The sequence below is a fragment of the Accipiter gentilis genome, chromosome 19 (assembly GCF_929443795.1).
Source record: "Accipiter gentilis chromosome 19, bAccGen1.1, whole genome shotgun sequence".
NCBI lineage: Eukaryota > Metazoa > Chordata > Aves > Accipitriformes > Accipitridae > Astur > Astur gentilis.
Genome location: NC_064898.1, coordinates 5,731,213 through 5,754,470, shown reverse-complemented (window position 1 = coordinate 5,754,470; position 23,258 = coordinate 5,731,213). Strand labels below are relative to the sequence as shown.

The 23,258-nt window shown below is 38.3% G+C and overlaps 1 protein-coding gene across 1 annotated transcript in view; it reads right to left on the bottom strand.

Annotated features, from left to right (window-relative positions):
* Window positions 1–20,906, bottom strand: part of USP12 (ubiquitin specific peptidase 12) — a 39,101-nt gene extending 18,195 nt beyond the window's left edge. The window contains exons 1-3 of the mRNA XM_049823265.1: window positions 20,601–20,906; window positions 8,152–8,232; window positions 2,154–2,367 (exon numbers count right to left, since the gene is read on the bottom strand). Coding sequence (XP_049679222.1) covers window positions 2,154–2,367; window positions 8,152–8,232; window positions 20,601–20,648 — 343 coding nt within the window. The 5' untranslated portion in view covers window positions 20,649–20,906. The remainder of the gene's footprint in view (window positions 1–2,153; window positions 2,368–8,151; window positions 8,233–20,600) is intronic.
* Window positions 20,907–23,258: the final 2,352 nt, after the last annotated feature.

Here is a 23,258-nt window from a genome sequence, read left to right as displayed (position 1 = left end):
CAGTGGAGGGATAGTTCCCAGGACTGGAAAGATGAATGAAAAAGATACACAGTGAAGCTTAAGTTTTGAAGTGCATACAGGGACTACATGTAAGCTTTATTATCATTCACATGATAACATCCAGGAGTAAACTTCAAATAGAAAAAAAACAACCCCTGAGTTATTAGCAAAGTAGGGAGAATCTGATGCTAATCTAGATCACTTGTAGAGGTTAAGTAGTGCATTAAGTCAGCCAAGCATATGAACTGACTTTATTTAATGAACTACTACACTGTTTTTGAGAAGTAACAGTAAGTTCAACTCTGAATCTAGCCAACTGTAAGGTCTTTAATCAAGTAAGTCAAGGCAGAACAAGACCTACAAGTCTCTTGAGGTAAACCACTTCAGAGGTTCTTCACAGCAGTACATCATGGACCTCTCAGGGCTAGGTGCCCAGTCAGTAAATTAGCATTATGTACAACAGAATGAAAGCTACACACTGTTCATTTTATGATTAGAAGAAATTTAAGCAATCATAACAGTATACCTTTGGCTGACTTCAAGCTAGCAGCTGCTTCCCAGCCAGTTAAGCTTTAAGATCATTAATATATGTATGTTGTATTCAGACTTTGAAAATAAAAACGAAATAGCAGTATTGTAGTCTGGAATACATTAAGATTATGTTCCCAGTCATAATCCTGGTATAGCTGGGTACTGACTGGAACAGAATCTACATCAGTGTTGCATACCTACCTGATTCTTTAACTAACTCTTCTTTAAAGCTCAAAATTACATACCTTCACAATAAGCACTTAATAGCACATAGGATATCCAAGTTATTGCTGTCTGACAATTTAGCCATTTATTTGTAGAAAAGGTGAGAGTATCATCATTAAAAAAGACCCCAAAAGCCAACAAGAACTTAACTTTCACATCTGATTTCTCTAATGAAGATTTTCCAATAGCCTTCTCCTGCTTAGAATTTGAGAGTCATGACATAATTAAGCATTAAAAAGAACACTTTCTAAAAAGACCTTAATGGCTCCTGTGGTTTACTTTCTGCTTTCCATTTGAACCATTCTCCATGTTTGCCATAATTAGTCAACATTCATCGACACAATGAACTATTTCTGTAAATGCATCAAAATACAGCATACATGCTCAAGTATAGTTGTCAAAGAACTGAATGCCAGTTTTCTATTCTGCATAGGTAAGAGATTGTAAAATTACCTCAGAGCTTTGTTTAACAATTTTATTACAACTCATGGTGTGCATTTGCTGGAGGGGTCACTTCAAATTAGGAATGTCATTATAATATTTTATTTCTTGTTTGTGCTACAGAGATGGTCGTCATAACATTTAAACACTTTTTTAGTCTGCATATATAGTCTTGGAGAGATTACAACAGTATGAACACATCTATTGCAGCAGTGTTAAATATGGTACCTCATAAAATTTATTTAAATTTTGCAGTTATTTTTTAGAAAAGTTTCATGATATGTTTTTATAAAAGTGTATCCAAATTGAGTAGTAGATTACAAGGTTTCATTTATATTTTGACATTGAATTATTTTCTAAAACATTTTGACCAATTAGTCCTGCAGATAAGAAACAAGAAATGTTAAGAATCTCTAGAAATCTCTTGAAATTTAAGATAACAATTACGCTAAAAAAATTTAGCCCAAACTGCTTAGTGATTTTAAAACTCATTAATCCTTTAAAAAGTAGGCCAAGCTAATTATTGCATACATTCTAAATGAATTTAAAAATTTGTGGGTTTTTAAGCTAGATTCTTGCAGGGAAGTGTTAATGTCCTTTCCACACACTCAGCTGGGGAGACTGATTCCTGCATTCAAAGAATAATGCTTTTTAAACAGAACAAAAGCTTTACAGTGAATTTAGATTATCAAAATACAATTCATAGAGAGGAAAAATTAGCAAGAAATTTCACAACCAGCCACTGACAATACATTCAGTTCTACATGAAGACAGAGAAACAAAGATTCTCTCTCAAAACAGCTCCAGGGTTACACCCTTATTCTAGGGTCACCTCTTCTTTATACTGCAGGACCAAGAACACTTTCCATGAGTAACAAGTATGTAGTTATTCCACTATGTCAACTTCAGAATTAAACCACAGTTGCTATAATTATTACACAAGAAAAAAGGGTTACCATTTTCTTTTCGTAATCTTGTTATAAATTTCTTGGGAGGTATTACTCCAACTTTTTTCTTCTGGGTGGCTATACTGTGGAAGAGATCAGCTAAGCATGTAAGGAGATTCTCTTTCTTTCTTGGTTGACTCTTGTATGCTAAGACTTTGTCTCGAAATGGTCGACAAAAATAAAGTGCCTGAAGAACTGAATTGCAGTAGCATGTATTCCCAAACTATAAAATAAGAGAGAGAATTGTTAGGTTGCATTGTATTACTGTAGAGAGGTAAAATTAAATCCAAAATATAAAAGAATGCATAAACAGGGGCAAATTTTCTGCAAGTCATTTCTTCTTGACTTTAAGATAGTAAAGCATATTTATGTTTTGCAAAGGATTAATAAGTACACTGTCTGTAAATGCAAGAAAAACCTAGGTAAATTTGAACAACACGATATAATTTTGTCTCACTTGTAAATTTAATATATTAGTAATGTTTTCCATTTACTTGGGTCAAAGTGTTCAACAAATACCACCAATTTCACAGCTCCCAAAACATGTCCAGGTAAAAATATCTATCCATCTACCACAAGTCAGCCACAACAGTAAAGAACAGGCACAGCATGACCTTGTACTGTGAAGAAATTCAGCTGTAAATTGAAAGCTTCTCAGACACTTCAGAAATTGGATTCTCCAAATCATATTAGTTGTGATCAAAGTCAGAAATAACTGCTTTAACCTGTTCCTATGCTTTCAGTTCTCATTTTAGGGTGACAGGATTGGCATTCAGAAGTTTTCTTAAAACAATGCAACATGGCTTGGTTAGGCTTAAACCAGTGGCACAGTTGGTAGTTTCAAATCAAGACTGAAAGGAAAAGAACGCACAATTTGAACACGCACATTTTGAAGGAGGCAAGCCATGGAATTGAAAGGGGGCAAGCAGAATTAGGAATAAAAGCATCCGTAACCCACTTTGTACCAGGACACTCCAGATGTCCCTCTTGCCCAGACTCGTTCCAGATCTTAGGTTCTTGAGTCTTGTGATCACTGACACTGTCTCCAGCTCACCCCAACACTATAAACCTCCCCATCACCTCTGTGAAGGCATCATGATCTGTTGGTGGATTGAGCCACTCTCATTTTATGCTGCCCTTCTCCAGTGAAACCTATTAACTAACACTGAAAGTGTAAGAAAAATCTTTATGAGGCCCTTAGCGAGTAATCCAACCTTTCATCTGCCATCACTCAACCTGCAAATTTGAAGCACATACACACATTCTGTAAAATATGAAAATAACGCTCATATTTATGTTTTATATAAAGATAGTAGCATATATGGGTAGCAAATTCTAAGACTATATTGTGATGGGGCGACTGTTATATAGCAAAAAGTACATTTAGAGGTATTTTAAGAGCAGGTTCTTTCAACAGAGAAAAATAACTAAAAGCTTTTACATCTTAGGAATAACAGGGAAGTAACTGGTTTTTGCTCTCTCCCAATTGAGACAATGACAAAGAAGAGCACTGTGCAATTTAATCACAAAACTGGGAAGTAAATTGTTTTCTTTTATTTTAAATTAATGAAATATGAAGAACTACTTTCTAAATACCCAAGACATACTCAAAGAATGAGTAAAAAGTATATTTTACAAAAACATATTAAGAGGTCTTAAGATCTCCATAAAAAGTGAGAAAATAAATGCCCATTATTTTTATTTATTTAAGCTAGGGAAAATGCTTATATTGGCTTCTTTGTGGTGCAAATCTGCACTCAAGTAGGTCAGTGAACTTAAGAGGAAAACCAGGGCTTTTTTCCTTAAAGGAAGCAGATGAAATCACACAGTAGTTTATGTCAAAACATCTAATATTGTAAGCTAACTATTTCTGAGTTTATAATCTTTTTATGGCTATTTCTAATAACTACATTAAAATATTAAGAAAGTTCTTAAATCAAATGGGAAAAGTGCTAAAACTTCTACAGCAAGTATCAAAAGATGAAAAGGCAGCAAATTAGAAATTGCATAACATTCCAATTTTAAAAAGGAACAGCTTGATGATAAATTAATTAGAATGGCAAACATGCAGTGAGAGATGACCAAAACATGGTCATCAACATATGAAACAACAGAGAACTCAGAACACTGAACAAAATTAAGATTAATTCAATATAAATGTATGTTAACCTACATGCCTGTGGGTAGGAAATAAAAGCAAGTAGATTAAGTTCATAAAAGGTTTTCTTCAAATTCAGAAAGATAGTAGGCGACAGAAGACTGTTTGAAAACAAACTGCTGAAGAACATTTAATTAGTTCACATTTGTTTTATATCTAAAGCATCAATCTTCATCGCTTCAAAACCTAATAACTTTTGAAAATAAAAGCTTCCAAACATTAAAAACTTATAATGGTACCTGTACTAAACAACAAGGGGGGAAAGGTGGGGAGGTTTCTAGACTAAGCAAATAGGGAATTTGTTACATGAATAAATGCTGGTCTTACCACAATTATTACTTTACTTCCCATCTTTGACTCCAATACAAAAGCACGCCCCTCATTTAGAAAACACCTTGCTCCACTCTCTCCATCCTCCCACCACCTACTGAACACCTATACTTCACTTCCTAATTCTGCTTCTTCAATACTCAGCTCTCCTGCTAACCTGGCCAACAGAGCCCTTCCTTCCCCCGTCACTTTACAGTTAGCACTGCCTCAGAAGCACAACACTTGCAAGAAGTGCAAGCACTGCACTGTATAATGAAACGCTTGTGAAGCCTGCCTCAGAATAACAGTAGAAAACTGTAAGAAAGACCATAATTGTAATTTTGTATCTTAAACTGTCAGCCTGTAGGGGATACTGAAACTCCTCTCTCTCATTCAGTGGAAGGTAATAAAGACTATATACAGCAGAGCTATTTTAACCCATATTCTCAACTGGTTTCTGGCTTGCCTCCTTGTTTCTGTGAGGACCATCTTAAGATGCACGTATGTAAGAAAAGTAAAAAAACCACATTTCCTCTTTTTTTTCAGTTCATATTTTTCTTCTGTTCTAAATTCTGAGAAGTCAGATAATTTCCTTTCACAAAAATACTGCACTCTGTAAGTTTCCCATACACCTCCACCCCCTTTTTTTTTTAATCCCAAAATCAAAGCTACCACACACAAACCTGTTCAGAAATTTAAAAAATAAATAAAAAAAAAAAAAAAAAAAAAAAAAGAGGCAATCAGGAAAGCTGCAACAAAACCACCACACACTCACTAAGGCTTATAGCCTTATAGTTTACTCTTCCGATGCAACATACAACTGGGAGGAAACTTGGTTGTTGAGCCCCACAGATCTACAAAAACTAACAAGATATCTACAAGAACTTAGATCTGCTTAGAACACTGTCTTTGCAGTACTAGGGTCCCTCCCAGCTCTGATGCATTGGCAGCTCTGACAAGTTTTATTTGTTGCAGTGGGCCATGCCAGTAAATAGGATTTTTCCAAAACACACAGATACATTGCAAGAGACTGAATAACCCAACTTTCTCCTCTAGAAGTCTGGTAAACTGCTGAAGAGCTGCCAGAGTAGCTCTTATGATATTAAAAATGTTCATTATTTCATACTCACTGGATAAAATAATTGATTTAATTTGTGAAGCACATAGATTTGAATAGCTTGCATTACTGTACTGAAGAGGGAAGGAAGAACGATATGCAGACTTGATGTTCTTTATTGTCCATGGGACATCATACTAGTAACATTTTCATCTTACCACATATCTTAAATATTTCCTGCTGATTTAGTGAATGGTACTGTCCTTTCAAGCTTAAGCTGAATTTTCCATTTAGAGCTTTCATTGACAGAATCAAACATCCCATCAACCATCTGGTCTTCCATATGCTTCCCATAATTGCCCTTTCTTAATTCTTCTTTTACCTCTCAAATTGTTCTTTCAGCATATCCTCTGAATAATCCCTATATTCCACCACAAAGCTGGAGAGAAGATAAGATAGTGCTTCTACCTTCTCTTCTTTTACACTACCTCTGGATAAATTCTACATTTACCATTGACAGATCTCTATTTCAGAATTGTCATCTTTATCTAAAATCCTGTCCTGCATTCCAGGCATCTCAAATGGCTAGCTATCGCACAGTTAGAAGGGAGATACTGATTTCCACATTACCTCCATTTTTCCATTACTCTGGACAAAGTTAGGACAAACCAAATCAATAAACAAATTAGAAAAATTTAGCAGTAAATGTTAATGAACCTCTAAGAGTTTCACTTCATGTAACTGTTATAAACAATTAGAGAAATCAATGAAGGCAAAAATTGCGATTTATATCACTTCTTAATCTAATAGTATTCTTAATTTAATATCTAATTATCTAATATTTCTTTTAATTATCATTAGCTCTGTCATTCTTTCTGAATGGCCATTGGCCATAGTTTGCTAATGAAGAGGTCATTACCTTTCCTTTTCCTGATAGACTTAAATTCTGCAAGCTTTTCACACATTTATGGGATATACATACTGTGTTAGTAAACACAATCTGTAGAATGGATCTGAAAACCATCCAAGTAACAATATGACTGAATTTCCTTAGCCAACCACTGTACCTGAAAAACACAGCACCAATGTGCCATAGATGTAACGGAATCCCATTTTACTATTTGTTACAATTCAAATAATTTTGGTCCATAAAACTTTATTGTTTGAAGCTAAAGTAAGCAACATTTCTGTACTACACAGAAAGTTAAGAGTATAGCTGCCTGCCTCTTATGTGTATGGCTGAGGGCAATGACTTAAAAGACCAATCTCCCCTCAAATTTCTTACTCCCTCTGGCCTACAGAAAGCCAGAATTTGTTGATTCAATATATTAGGAAGATTGCCCTTTATTGAAACTTTTCTTAAGGGTACCAAATATGTAAAACTTCAAGATTAGGCATACAATATAATTTTACTGTTAAGTCTTAAATCCCCTCTGGACTTGGACAAGAAATTAGGAAAACAGGTTATCTGTCAACAGAATAACAGACTTGAGAAAAGGCAAGAACAGCTTTGATGGAAAGCCTAAACTCTGCTACAGAACAAACAACAACAATCGTTAACAGTTAAACTACTGTATTTCCTCTTTTCAGAGAAACAACGCATAATTTTGAAGGTATTTCAACTTTCATGAGAAAGGAAAAAAAATTACTAATTTAAGTCATGGCATTTGAGATGCATGTAAGTCAGCTTATCAGTAAGAGTGTTTACTGACTGCACAGTGTATACTTGGATTGCAGACTCTTGAACCATGTCAGTGCTAAGAAGCTACAGGTAGAGACATACATTATAGTAGCAGGACAGCATTAGAAGTAATTAGTTTAATTAAGAAAAGCAAGATGATAGCTCCTGCTAAATCAGCTTGGTTTAAATATGTACTTCCTGAAGCCCAAATAAAGAAAGTAATTTAATATTTCATTTCAGAATAACGCAATTTCTAACAAGATATATTTTTCAAGGGTAATATCAGAAATTAAAATTTAAATTATTCCTTAAAACTTACGACTGAATCAAACAATTCAGTATGTTTTTTCCACCACCACTGCATCCCCCTTTGGGCTCAGTATTTTTTTAAAATCTTAATAAAAATAGCAGATATGAACACTTCATATCATCAACAGTCTTTCACAGGTTTTTTTTTTTTACTGTATTTATCCACTTAGATTGGCATATTATGAACTGCATGTTACATATTTTAAACAGCATTTTTTTAAGACTTATACATTTTAATAGCAAGAAAGTGATTTAAAAAATACCCTACAATTAATAAAATGGAATAAAGTATTAAATACACTGTTCAATTTCAACAATTTTTTCAGTAGCATATTTCAACAAATACACTGAAAACTGAAACACATTTCAATAAGTATGTATATTCAATGACTATATCTCTTGGTGGTTTAATTATTCACTCAGTTGCATTATTGTAATTTAACAAATCCGCTCATGGCATTTCAAAGCAATGAAGTTATGGACTGAAACTTACATTAACCAAACCAAAATAGTGCTCATTGACTGGAAATTGTTCCGGACCAATCTCTTTCTCCAAAGCTGAGGCATTGGCGCCCTAGAAAAATCAAAAGCAGCAAAATATTAGTGTTGCGACTACGTACACAGTGAATTTATCTAGCTGAGAAAAAAAAGTGAAGTTTTTTGGCAAGGATAAATGACGAAAACCAACCAACCAACCAAAAAAATCCTGAAAAAAACCTGGTTACAACTATAGACCTTGTTAACTCCAAACCAGTACCTTCATATCTCAGACCACAGACTTTGGGTTTACTAAGCTTACTTACAGTGAAGCTCTCTCTAGTCAGAAGGAAGAAAACCAAAAATAAATGAGAGACTAAATATAGAAAACAGATGAAACACCTTCCTGTCTGTACCCTGGAGGGGGGGAGAAAGTGGAGTTTGTGACCCAGCTCAACAATCATACATGGCAAATTAACCAAACTTGTTTAGTTAGTCTATTGCTTAATGCAAAGACAAGCTTGGAGGCAGGATAGTATTAGCCATGAATGCAGAAAAATCAGTCCTTTGAGTTCTCTGTTGATTTGTACTCTCAGGATGTTTAGATTGTCCACAAAACTATTTCACGCAGGTCTTAAAGCAGACAGGAAGTCTTCTGCGCCATAACTTAATGCTTACATATTTATTATAAAGAACCTAACACTCTTCCACCACAAGAAAATTATTTCAATATAATCCAAAATACCTTAGAGATATGTTTCCAAATACATTCTGTTCAAAAACATCTCAAAGTAAGTTATATAATTTTCATGTATTTTCATGCAATTACACTGTTTTGATGTTCTGTATTTATTATTTTCAGTGGAGCTTCTTTAATAACAATTGCATTAATATAGTATTGCAAAGCAGGTGATACAAGTCCAAATGGTATGCTCCTCTTAACAAGTGTAATTTTCATACTGTATATATGTACTTTATAGCACATTTCAGAAAAAGTTAAGAAATGCAGACTGTTCATAGGAAGCAGAGAGACCAGTGTATTCCACTTACACTGAAAATATAAAATGTTCAAAGTGCTTTGCTAAATACCTTGAGCCTTGTAAAATTAAAAGACAACATAGTACATCTAGTGTTTGTATGCATTACAAATGCTGCAGCCTTTGCCCAACAAATCTGTTGGGTCTGATCCTCGAAAAGTCAGAGAAGGTAACTTTGGTTAGTCTGTGGTTCCAACTGATGGCTGTTCACTGAACTGGTGCAATAAACATTGAGTTTCAAAGGAAAGAGAGGGTTTTTTTATTTAGAGACAGAAAAACCTCTACTCTGGAAAATTCAGAGAACACAAAAAGCTAGCTTTCTATGAGGTCTTACATTGATTGCTTTTAGAGAAAAGCAAATGTATCCTACTCTAAATCCCTTTTGTTGCATACAAAAATACTGATAACATATATATCCTCTATCAAACTAATACATGAGCTTGAATATTCCAGTCTAAAGTCAGGCCTAAGTGAAGCTAAAATAGCACAGAGTATGCAGCAAAGAATCTTAAAAACAGATGCAACTCCTTCCCAAGTTCCTTCTTTGCACCAAAGATGTAGCAAGTAGCCCTGGACATTACAATAAAATTAAATCAAAATCACAATCTGCATTAAAAACAGCATGCAGGATTTCACAGATTAATTACAGATAGGGGGAAGGGGGATAGAATTCTAATTAGGACTGTATCATAATGTATACAATTAAAATGAAACTCTGACATGTGCTATCTGCCGTGACATGGTTGTGGTACTGCAGAACTTAAGAGTGGTTACACAATCCAGCTTAGTAGTTTTGAAACTGGAAACACATGGTCAAAGGCCCATTAGGAGGTAACAACTTTAACTAGAATAGAGCAGAAGATAGCATAACTCCACACTTGAGACAGTACAGCTTTTCTCCATTTACAACACAGCCCCAGCTGCTTTTTCATCAGTCATATCCCCTGCAATTATCCACCATGATAAAGCCTCTTCTTTACTGGGGATTTTGCTGCAGGGTTTACTACTTTAGAAGCTGTTCTCAAATGGTGATGTTGGTGGTAAGGAAAAAGGGTATAAACCCTCATTTAAGATTAAAGCACTCCATGACTTCTGAATATTTAGGTTTGCAAACTTATTGAAATACACCCACGATCTCTGGCAAGATGGATATTATTTACAAATAAACTAGGAAAAAAAAAAAAAAAAGGAACTGTGGAGGCCTTTTTATCCTGTTGTTAAAATCTCTACTTCTTTAAAAATAAATAAATTTAAGAGCAGGCCTTTAGGAAATTCTTTCTCTTTCCGAAGCCAGGGTGGAGTAGCTGCTTTATTCTATCTTTGGAAGGAAGAATATTATGGTATAAACTTTGATGTTTCTGTTTTGTACAGACCTGAACACTGTATTTAGTTTTCTAGCACAATAAAAATCCTGACTTGGCAATAAGAAAGACATGCTAAGATACTCCAATATTGTTATGGTTTTCTGATTATTCAAGGCTGTTTCATTCAAGGCTTAGACTTTCACATGATTTCAAAGCACAGCATTACCTATGTTTGAATGCAGTTGTTTATGAATGTTTTATTACAACAAACCAGCATGAATGTTTTACACGAATATAAAACCCCTCAAGCTACTTAAGACTTCCCTCTACAGCTCTCTTTTGCTGTCATAAAGGATGTTATTCCTCCCCCCAAAGTAATCATTTATACTGTGCACTGTGTGTTGGTTGCAGAGCGCGAAAACATAGCATGCAGCAGGAGCTTGAAAGAGTACACTAAAATCCATGTTCGCATTTGACCCATAAAAGCTATTTTAAAAGCTAACTATCCCTGGCTGCAAAACGTTTCCCGCTCATTATTACAGTACACATTATCAGTCCCAGTTGACTCTTCCATTATGCAAATACAGATGCAGAGGGGAAGCACTGCAACACCACCAACTATTATGGTACCATATCATCTTTAAGGTTTAAGGCAGAAGCAGAGTCTATCTCTTTTCATCAGCCAAGATGGACCTCCTGGGCTTGGGATCTAGACTTGGGAGATTTCAGCCTGTGAAGTATGCTGCAGAGTGTAGAATTTCTTCCTCTACCACTTAACTGGGATACGGGAAGATCCCAAAATGAACCTCTTTTTTGGGGGCTCACTGAACAACCCATACAATAGGTGCTCTCAGTCCCCACGCAGCAACTTGGCTTTGACATTATGCAGGGGACAGAAAGGCACATCATCATCTTTTGTTAGTATCCCCACCTACAGTTTCCCCTACCCTTCTGAGCAGAAGCACACAAGGTCGTTACCCAGAAGTGGGAAGGAAGAGAGGCACAACAGATGTCAAAAAAAGGTAATACTGCAATAGTACTGGCACTTATCAGTTTTTGCATTGTACTATTACAAAACCTATACATCACCAAACACTGCCTTACATTACCCTGCTTCCAGCACAGAGATAATTACACAGGCATACAGAACATGTATTTGTCATAGTTAATGCAATATAATTAATTCAGCAACTAATGTGTGTATACAAGAGAACAGTATGAAATCAAGATTTGCTTAACTTCTATTTGTTATTGAAAATGATCCTGGAAACAATGTTAAAGCATCAATGATCATATAAGTGTTCTCACACATAATGAAAGTTAGGTATAAAGCTGAACTGCTGTACATTTTGTCCTGTGTTGAGTAATCTTAGTTTAACCATGTTCAAATCAGTTGAACACTTACTGCTTAAATCCCCCACCAAGTTAAAGAAAAAGGCTATACTACTGCATTTATCAAAGATCCCCTTAAATGCTAATTTCTTAATGAAGGGATTAAGACTCCCTCCCCACATTTACCATGGAAGGCCCTTAATCAAGTTTCTCAACTTTTATTTTCAAAAGAGCTCAAGGTTTCTATAAATTAACACATTTAACATTAACCAAATGAGTGTTTTATTTCAGTTTAGTGGAAACAAAGCCCAGAAAACACAGTGGGAGAGGAAAGCGTAGTATCTTTTAATTAAGTTGAATTTTCCTGATTTTCAAGTTTTACAGATATACGTTCTCCCGAAGTTCTAAAATAAACTAAAAATGCCTTGATATTGTACATTTCAATGGAAAAGGGGGGAAAAATATAAAGTGCAGACATATGATGGGGTTTTTAATTTGTTTAGTTTTTCACTTGCTGAAGCAGTAATACCCTTAAATGCCATTTCAGCTTTCATTATTGCCTTTTCTCACTGCTTCAGAGGTCACACTGTTGTGGTGCTACATGTTGAACTAGTACTCCTGAGATACACTAACAGCTAACATATGGCTAAGCTAACTGGAGCCAATCTGTAAAGCAAATCAGTTGGTGTTTATGATCTGACATACACACTTTGTGTTTCAGAGGGTTTTTGCCAGATTAGTTCTAGGCTGGTTCTGTGACTGACCACCCAGCTGTAGCTGAACTATGTTGCTTCATTTAGTTTCCTCCAAAAGGAATCTAATTTATGCACTCTAAGACCACTCCCAGATGCAAACCAAATTATGGTAAATTGGGATACCTGGGAGAATCACTTCAGAATTATATACACACCTTACCTGAAACAAAACACTAATGAAAATGCACCCAGCACTTGTCTAAAAAAAAAAAAAAAAAAAAAAAAAAAAGGCACCCTATATTAAAAATACTGTCTAAAACCATGTCAGCAAGCAGGCAAACAACTGCAGTTTTAACCTTGTTGCTATTATCCAACGTAATAGGCAGTATTTCTCTTACAAAGACTTGATTCATAACCAGCCTAATGTGCTTTGAAGATTACACTGGTCTTAGTCTTATAGTGGTGGTATAGGTGGGGGTTGATCTATTCCTTTCTATAATAAGTATCAGTTGATAACTTGGTGGGTCATCTTTTCACTAGTTTGCTGTAACAGCTTTATTCTCTAGCTTTATTGAGTTGTAATTTTCCCAAGTAAAACCAAAAGTTTCACCTTTAAAAGACATTTCTTATGTCAAAACTTACATTTGTTGTCAAAATTCTGAAGATCCATTTCTCCCTTCATACATGCACTATGCTAGATCCTTCCCTCCAATGCTCTTCACCTCCCTCAAGAAGCAAGTAACAATAAAGATAAAAGGTGACTCACATAACTACACCACGTCGCATAGGTATAGGTAAGCACAATTTTTTAAACATGACCTTAGCTATAGGTAAGTGAACAATAACAACCCCCCCCCCCAAAAACAGAACTTTCATTCTTCCTAGTGACAGAAAGGCATTACAAGTAAAAGGGAAACTCAGTAACCAGGAATAGCAATGTTTTCCTGAACAAGAATGAAACATTATGAGTATAAAATTAATTTATTTATAATTCACAAAAATAAATCTCGGTATAGAAGCACTCATTTACTAGTGCTTTCTCTTTTTTTTGCCATGTGTTAGAAGACTCTTCCTTGTCTGTGGCACTACCGAAGGTGTACAGAATTTCATAGCCTACACTAATTAATGCACTGTGACTGATGGAATCTTCTGTTAAAGAAGAAATACATAATTCTACTCTTCTTATGTTTTATCAGAATATGTGAAATCATACTTTTCCAACTGTTTATATGAATCAGGATTAAGAGCAAACAGAATAGCTATATTAGATCAGTTTATATCTGTTGTTCTGAGTGCAACCAAAATGGAAACGCATCTCTTTTGACACTGTTCCTAGCCCAGGAAGCAGAAGTGAAATATGCTGAGTGGGATTCAATAATCCTCATTGTTCATTTATTTGCAAAAGAACATGTGTTAGTAATACACAACTTGATAATCCAGCTATGAAATATTTGGATAGTTTGAGTTCATATTTTTAAAATACTTACAAATTTGTGTTGTTTTATTAACTAATTAGTTTAAGACATAGTCCTGTATATTCTAATCACATGCAGCTAAGACAAAAGGTTTTTCATTGAGTACAAAGTGAAAAATTCTCTGCCTGGGCAAGGAAAATGATAGCACAGCACAAAATTACCTTCTTTTCACATTTGGTATGTCTACCAAACCCATCTTTTTGAGACTCCACTGAGTATACGGGATGTATTTTCCTTCACAGCAACTAGATATAGTCATACATCCTTCTGTTTTGAATACTGAAGTCAAAGATAAATTACTCTCACATATGAAGCTGTGACTCGGGAGAATTAGGGCTCTGAGCTTGGCTCTTTCGTGGAATGGATCTTCAAAACATGAAAAGGTGTAACGATGCTTCTATAATTCTTCTCCAATTGCTGCCAGACTTGAAATGGACTTCATCTACTACCCTCAATGCAGAATGAAGTCATATTGCTATGAACTAAAATACTGCCAACAAGTCATATTTATACTGTATAATTCCAGAAGATTCCTGGGGTAACACTGTTTATGATATCAGGTGCCTTTGCTTCAGTTTCCTCTGATCAGATGGATTTTCAATAGCATTGGCGCAACACATCTCATAACGACACTTTTTAAGTAGGGTCCCAAAAGATCAAAACTATTACCTTCAAAAGACTTTTAGTTAAAGGTTGAACTACACTAGCAGACAAGAAAGGAAGTCTGAGAGATGTATTTAAAAGATCTGATGGTACGCTTAGAAATCTTTCACTGCCTAAAAAGTACAGACAGTTATAAGCATTGCATTAATCTTTTAGAAAAATCAGACTTACCTAATCACCCAAAATGCAGCAAGGCGGGAAGAACACATTTACTCAACCACTTTTGCCAATAAACTGCCCACTGTGGTGTCTTTCACATGCTTTTTTTAACCCACGTAATTCCTGCTCATAAAAACAAGTATGTTGCTTTTATAATTTCCCATTTTCATGGAATTATAAAAAGAATTTGAGTTATGAAAAATTGTAAAAATGTTTTCCAGTTCTGGCCTACTTATGTTAATAAAGCATTCTGGTTGTATGCTCAAAAAGATCTAGATGTTTTTGCCCTCAACTGAAAGATCAGATAGACCTTATTGAAATAAATAATGTGTTAAAAGCATTTAACTTTAGCAAACTTCCTAAGATAGGAAAACAAAAGTTACCCCCTGCACAGCGCTTTTATATACCTCTTTTCTTTAACAAACTTGAAAGAGAAAAGTAGACAATTTCAATTAATGGACAGATATCCTTCTACTACATTTTTACAGAATGATTCCTAGAAGTTTTAATACAAATTATTTGTTTCAAGACTTTAAAAAGTAAATACAAAGACATATAAATGACCAATCTAAATATTCGAGGTTTGTGCAGTAATAGGATCACTTATTCTCACTGACACAGCTAAAAATTCTGTTGGCAAGACGAGAGTCCAAGTTGGTATTTCCTTGTTTCTTTGTGCTTAGAACTTGCAAGATGAATATATGTAAACATACAGGTAAAAAGAAAAAGGAACATTTACATAATTGAAATTACCCAACTAAGTAATAAGCCAACTAAATAATTCTCTGTGCTGGTATAAATATTGCTTTACAGTTACAGAACTTCAGGAATTTTTTCCTTCCTATCTCATATTTGACATTTGTTTTATATTAGAGTCAAATTCATATTTTGATGTAAATTTAAAACAAATTTGTCTAAATTAATTAGTATACTAAGCAGTGTCACAAACCCAGTATTTTAAAGAGCAAATGTACAGACTCATCTTTTATTACCATACTGTAGCATGTTACATCTACAAAAACGATGATGACAAATGCTGCAATCACGCTTGAATCTTAGTGTCATATTTATCATGAAATATTCTCCTGATAAGAACTCCAGCAGATGAGTGAACCTCCCTACTGTGGTTTAAGCTCTTGCCCCAACTGCCTAACAAATACTTCTCCAAAATTTAATGTGGTTGCAACAGAATCACCACAACAGAACATGTGCCTGAACACTTCCAGTCCACTGATAAAGGTGGATTCAGGTCATGATACCAGAGTGAAATGCAGTGGCTGAGACACAGCACATGTTCCTTCTTGCCAACCCAGTCAGCAAGTCAGACAGCTGGATAAAGGAATACAATAACACTGCTATTTTCTCTATGTTACTTTAGTCCTCTCCTCCTCTGCTTTCTTTTCTATCACCTCCTCACTTTGAAGCTATATTTTTCCACAACTTTTCTTTCCTTGCTGTAACTCTCAATTCTCACTTCTTCCAGCATGAGTCTTCCGGGTGCTTTTCTGTGGAATCTGTTAACCCAATCATCAATTAATGTTTAAGTATTATAATTTGTGCTTCAGAGGAGACAGTGCAATTAGAAGGAACAGGAGTGAGTACATCATCGCCATTTCTGGCTGACTGCAAACTCTGGCAAACATCAATTTACATTAAGCACAGATTTCACAATCAGGTTTGAAAACCCTATTGTAAACAAATAACTCCTTAAGCAGTAATGAAGTCCATATATGTATGCCTATCTCACTGTTATTTATAAACTTTTCCTGCAGTTTTCCTTCTTATAAAGCCTCTCTGCTATGACATCGGAGGTAGGTGCACAGCAACCTACCCTCAGCTGGGCACTTCAGGGTCTGTTTCCTCTAAGCTGCCCTTTTTTCCCCACATGCTTGTTTGAACTTAAGTACCTCCCAGACCTCTTCATCCTTGTCAAATGTGACTGAAATGGGCAAAAGGGTACTGATGTCAGTACCCTTATACAGGAGACAGGCAGGAAAAGGACAATAGCCAGCCATTCAGCATGACTCCACAAGTCTTACTCATTTCAAAAACAAAACAAAAATTTGGATTGTAAGATATGCACAGACTTCTCATGCAGAACACAGTTACATCATACAATCTACATCTAGCTACAAACTTTGTATTTGATGTCAGTGTTGGGGGACTGAATTGATCATGAAAGACATTCAGTGACACTGACTCTGTGTATAAGATGCTAAACTGGCAGATAGAGAAGGGAACATGTAGACAAATACCTGAAACATGAGAAAAGATTTTCATGTCTAATGCTACTGCTTGTAGATTAGCATCATTTTTAAATTTCATTAAACTTTTTCAGGTTGTGCTAACATAATCAACCAGTTTCTAGAAGAAACACTGAAAAACAAGTACCACTACCATTACAACTTCCTTCTGTATGTCTGAGACTGACATCTTTGTAGCTTCTAAGCTACAAAGATAATTTCTATCTTCTCTTTGCCTCAGCTACTATAAGACTTCATACCTTTCAACTGCTGGCAAGCGTTTGCTGGATTCTAGACAACAGAAGCAAAAGTCAGAAGTACTAGATTCAACCTCTATTTTATGGTGAGTATAGCTTGGGGCACATCTTCATTGTGGTTAGCATGGGTTACTCTACCACTTCTCAGCCATGCATAAAAACTCCATATAATTCAGTCAGGTAAGACTTTGACTGCAGTTTAATGCATGGATGAGGGTAAAAGACCAAGTTCTAAAAACACCACACCCCACCACCACCCCCAACACACACTTTTAACCTCATCCATTTTGCAACAAGAACAGTGGCTAAACCACTGCAGCACAAAGGTATTTTCCAGTGCTTTTCCACAATCTCCAGCCTTGTAATTAAGACTTACTACAGCACAAGGAACCACAGGAGTGGTGATGTAGAGCAAAGGAGTCCAAGGAAGCTCAAAGGGGATACAACACTAGAAGACAGTACTACAGGAAGAGCTCTGTCACCACTGGTATGAACACTGGAGTATAGATCAATGAACTAAGGAAGCATACAAAAGAACCAACCCTTTGTAGACAGAACGTGCTCTTGTAAGATCATCTCAAAAAGCACTGTGGCTAACAAACTAAAAATACTGGATATCACTCTTCACTGTACCCACACAACCTGCCAGTACTGTAAAATGTAATATATTGCATTCTAACATTCAGAGCTTGAACAACAAGTATAAGCTACATAAGCATAAAATATAAGGGAGTCAGCAGAAGTGAAACTCGAATTTGGATAAAAAAAAGAAGTCATGAAATGCAGGACTGGGATGGAAGAGCTTCTTCAACATACTTACAGACTGCTGTTACAGAATATAGGTTTGTGTAGACACAAACTGTCTCTTGACAAAAATTGCCTGTTACTGGTTTTGTACTAACCAAACACAAGAAGAGAAGCAACAGCCTGAGAATTCTTGTAAGAAGCAAGGGGAAAGGCAAGAAAAACTTGTAAGAATTTTTAGGAAGTTGTCTGGCAGTTTATCCAACAGTGGGTTGACACGAAGAATTGCCAGGAAAAAACCCCAGTATACTCAGCAATTATATTCCTTTTTGTTTTTGCAAAATGTATGCTTAAACATGAGTATATGACTCTTGCCAAAATTAAAAAGATCTGCCTGACCATAACCACATTGTTCTAAACAACTCCACAGTAAATACAAAGTGTTTCTACCTTTACTGGAATATTCTTAAGCACAATCTTATATTAAGTGTTGAAAAAAACTTTTACAGCAGGTATCCTATGCTAGCTGTCCCATCTCACAGCACTATTAAAGCTCACGCATCAGAAAGGCACAGGAAAAATCTTATGCATGGAGTTTATGCACCTCAGTGCACACGATTATGATCGGACAGATAATACCTAACCGCCGTCAGAATTTCAGCTTCATGGATATAGACACTTTAGTTAATCATAAGAAGATTTTTAGTTGAAAAAATCGTTTTGGGATTGACCTAAATGTCAATGACATAATGTCAATGACATAATGTCATTTCTAATACACATACATACAGAATAATCTTAAACTAGCTGCTTGGCCAGTCCAGACCTACAACTTCTATGGTGTCTAGAAGCAGAAAAGTGAGGTCCCATACTGGACCTAAATCAAGAGGCCAGCACTGAATTTATGTTGACACAAAGGCTTGTGGTCAAGCGTGGGTGAAAAGATGTTAGCTAGAATTGCAGAAAAACGACAGTGTCATAGCTCAAGGATCAATCACACCGTCTCCTCAATGGTCTCACCTAAAATCTAACTTCTTCAGAGAATGAAAACTCCTGAAGTACATGGCTTACGTCCTACAATATTTGGCCATATAAAGATGTTGGTATACAGCTCATGAATTCAATAACTGACTCTCCAAGTCCCAATGAAAAAGATGTGACCTCCTATATCACAAAAAAAATCACTCCAGCTGATCAACAACCACCTGAGCAATCTCACCCCATGGGCTTACAGATATTTATTCAAAATTCTCACGGGCCACATCTAAAATGTCTGTTTGAGATGTAAAGCCTCTTTGCAGCAAGATTTATGAAAACCATAAATCAGTTTCCAATAATATAAAATGTAAGCATTTCCCACTGTTTGACGTTATGAGACATTATAACCCTCATTCAGTGAATTAACAAACTAGATGACAGTGTGTTTTTCCACTTAACCATCTCTTCCCTTCCTCCTCGGAAACCCATTTGGGAACAAGAACTTTCATTTGGCCGTGGAACAGGTAGAAAAGAGCACAAATGCAAGATCTTCAGCTCTGAACCATCAACACATCTCTTCCACGGCAAGTAGCAGCTTCTGCTGACTAAGGGATATTTCCTCCCTTAAACCCAGCACTCCTGCACCAGTGGATCTACAGAGCTCCCCACCCTCTTTAAACCCGGAGAGCCTTACCACATCTGTGTAACTGTTCGTAGCTCTAATTTATCAAGCCAGAGAGTAATGAAAAAGCAAACCTTGGGAAGAAACCTCCTATCGGGACCTGGATCGATGCAAACAAGTCAAATTACATGCCAGCGCGTGGAGCGTGCTTGGCTGAGCAGATCACGCGGGACGCGAACACTTTTCCGGGTAACCGGAGGAACACCCCCTCTGCTAACTAACAGCACCCCCTCTGCTAACAGCACCCCCTCTGCTAACAGCCGAGGCGACCACGGCCCCACCACACAGGGAAAGTACTCGGAGAGCTGGGGGGCAGTTCCGAGGTGTAATTGTAGTAAACGTATAGCTGCTAGAAACCCTGCCCTAAACCCAACATCGGCCGCAGTAAGCAGCCCCGAAACTCGAGGCAAACGTCCTAAAGCTCTCCCGCCCGGCACGCTTCGGGAAAAAGCTGTGCTCGGTACGACCCCGCGCTTCCACCCGCTTCACGCTCAGGGCTCGCCCCCCAGCCCGACCCGACCCAATCCCCTCAGCGCCTGCATCCAAGCTGAGTCTCTCCAAAGCCGATTAACCCCCGCTCCGCTTCCGATCCCCGCCCACGACGGCTCCCCCGGGGCCGGGGACGCTTCCCCGCCACATCACCCGCCGCCGGGGCGCTGCGCAAAAAAACCTCGCGGCCCTCCCCCGCGGACCCTTCCTCACAGCCCCTTCCTCACAGCCCCCTCCTCACAGCCCCCTCCTCACAGCCGCTTCCCCACAGCTCCTTCCCCACAGCCCCTTCCTCACAGCCCCTTCCTCACAGCCCCTTCCTCACAGCCACCGTGCCCGGGGAGCCGGCAGGGCAGGAGAGGGCCATCCCCGGCCCCGGCCCCTCGCTCCCTCCCTCCCTCACTCACCATGGTACAGATGGAGGCGATTTTGGAGACTGTCATTAGGATTTCCATCCGCCCAGCGCCATCTTCCGCCCAATCACAGCGCCGAGCCGAGCGGAGCCGGGCTGGGCCGGGCGGGAGTAGGAGGGGAAGGGAAGGGAAGAAGGGAAGGCAGGCGACGGGACCGGGACCGGGAGCGGCCCCCGCCGCCAGAGCCCGCCGCGGGCCGCGCGCGGCCCTCAACGGCCCCCAACGGCCGGGCGCGCGGCTCACCAGCTCGGCGCCACCCGGGCTCGCTTCCCCCGCGCGCGCGGCCAGCACCCCGCCAGCCCGACCCGCCCCGCCCAGCCCCGCCCCAACCCGACCCGACCCCTCCTACTCGCCGGGCCCTAGCGCCGCCGGGTCAGCCGGCCGGCTCCCCTCCCGCCCCTCAATCTCGGCACCGCCTCGCGTCCCGCTCCCGAGACCCGCCCTCTCCGCGCCTGGCTCCGCCCCCCCGCCGCCGAACACGCATGCGCGGCAGAGAGGGGGCGGGGCGGGGGCGGAGCCTCGGCTCTCCTCAGCCGGGCCCTCGTGCCCCAGCATGGCGGCAGGGTGGGAACCTGCTGGCTGCTCTCGGGCTCGGCTTTTCTTTTTTCTTCCTTCTGTGGCCCCAGAGGTGAAATCTTAATGTGTGCTGGCAGTGGAAGAGTTGGGGGCGGGGGGGGAGTTGGTGGATGTTTCCTTAATGGCAGCGCTGAGGCCCTTCCAGGGAAGGAGTTGCCTTGCGGCCTGGAGAGGTGGGGAGAGTGGATGGGCATAACTCCAAGGCGAACGGGAAAAGCAAATTGAAAAATAGAACTAGGACGACTTGTGCCTCCTATCAACTTAATTGCTCTAACGCCAAGCTAACTTCAAAGTGACTGCGTGCATGTGAACAGCAGTTGTCTTGTCAAAGCCCTTTCCTCTAGGGTCGCTCCCAGGAAGAGGGGGACGCGGAGAGGCACGCACCTATGAGTTCCTCTCTTCTTTTTCTTGCTTCGTGTCTAGATGACCAGCGCTTTGGTTTCTGTGAGTCTGGGATTTGCATGCCCCAGCCTCAGACATCTTGGAAAATAAAGCTGATCTGTAGAGTAGTCATGTATATCAACTACTTGAGGTGTCTGCTTGGGAATGAGATGAATCACCTCGATATGCCTGTTCGTCTGCAGATTATAACAGAAGTCTGGGTGACTCGTTCAAGATGTTGATGTCTGCATTAAAGAAGCCTAAAGCTAGCTAAGATATGACCCGCCCTTTCTTTTTCTTTTTTTTTTTCCCAAATATGGGAAACATCTAGCGGATTGAGATGCATTATTATTAAGAATAACATCTACACACGTAAGGCCTAGATCATAAATGCATCCTTTCACTGTAAAAAAGATACTGTAGTATCTATAACATTAAATCATGATACTTTCTATGATCTTCAGAAGTAACTACTCTTTAGCAATTAAATTAATGGCAATAGTAAATTTTCCTTTAGCTAAAACATAAAGAATATGACTTTAGAAAGTTTTATTACCAAACTCTTTATTGCAATGTGAAATATCCTCAAGCAAATCTTTTATATAATATCTGTGGTCTAGAAGTATGTATTTCAAAAGTATAGTATTTGAGAAAATGAATGCCTCTTGGATGACTACATTCAGAAACTGTTGCCACAGAAACCATGGGGGAGGACAGCATCAGGGGAATGAGAAAGAATAGAAACAAAAGAAGTGGATTGGCCATTTATGTGCAGAAAAGCAAGAACGGGTATTTGGCCGGCTAGAAGTGTCAAACCTTCAGATATCCAACAGTTCATCTACTGAAATGCAAAGCTGCAAGATACATCTGCAATACGATTCCTTACAGTATTAATCTGCTACAAGAGATACCCCTGTATAATCCAGAGTGGACAGTGTTCAAAAAATGACATGAGGAAAATATGACAGGGTGCTGTCTCCCTGAAGCAAAACCACAAAAGGCAATTTCACTACTGCTGAAGCTTATAAGGTTATCTGGGAGATAACTCAATTTGGAACCAGTTATGTGGCATCAAGTGGAACTGTACAGGCCATAGAAAACTGCAGGAATCTTGAAAGGCACTCAAATGGAAAGTCAGAGATTGCCTCGAAGTTTCTTCCTACCCATAAATTAGAGAAAGAAGGCAAAATATACTTGGCGTGAAGTGCTCTTTCTGTCTGTAGTTCCAAGGGAAAATTTAGATACTGTGGAGTATTGGACCGTGTTTCAGAAAGAGTGGGGGATGTATGGCTATGCTGGCCTGCATCTGACAGGTGTGGGCTAATCGTGGCTGGAGACTAAGCACGGGAGCTGGGAAGATGCTAAATTAGTAACATACAGAGAGACTGATTTTTTTCTAAAATGCCATGTTAACTGAGGTGCTGTGGTATGAGCAAACTGAACTCATGCTGCATAGAATGAGGGGAAATACAGAAAGACTTTCTGTGCTATTGACCATTAAAATGAGGTAAAATATGAGGAAACGAGTAAGAGAATTGGAAATTATCGCAAGTAAGCCCCTTGAGGTGATGGGAATTATTCAAAAATTAAGTATGCCAGATATTTGACCAGCTAAGGAAAAACAGAGTGGGTAGACCAAGATTGTGCATGTGTTTGTGTACGCTTGAGGAGACAGAGCTTTGAAAGCAATTAGAG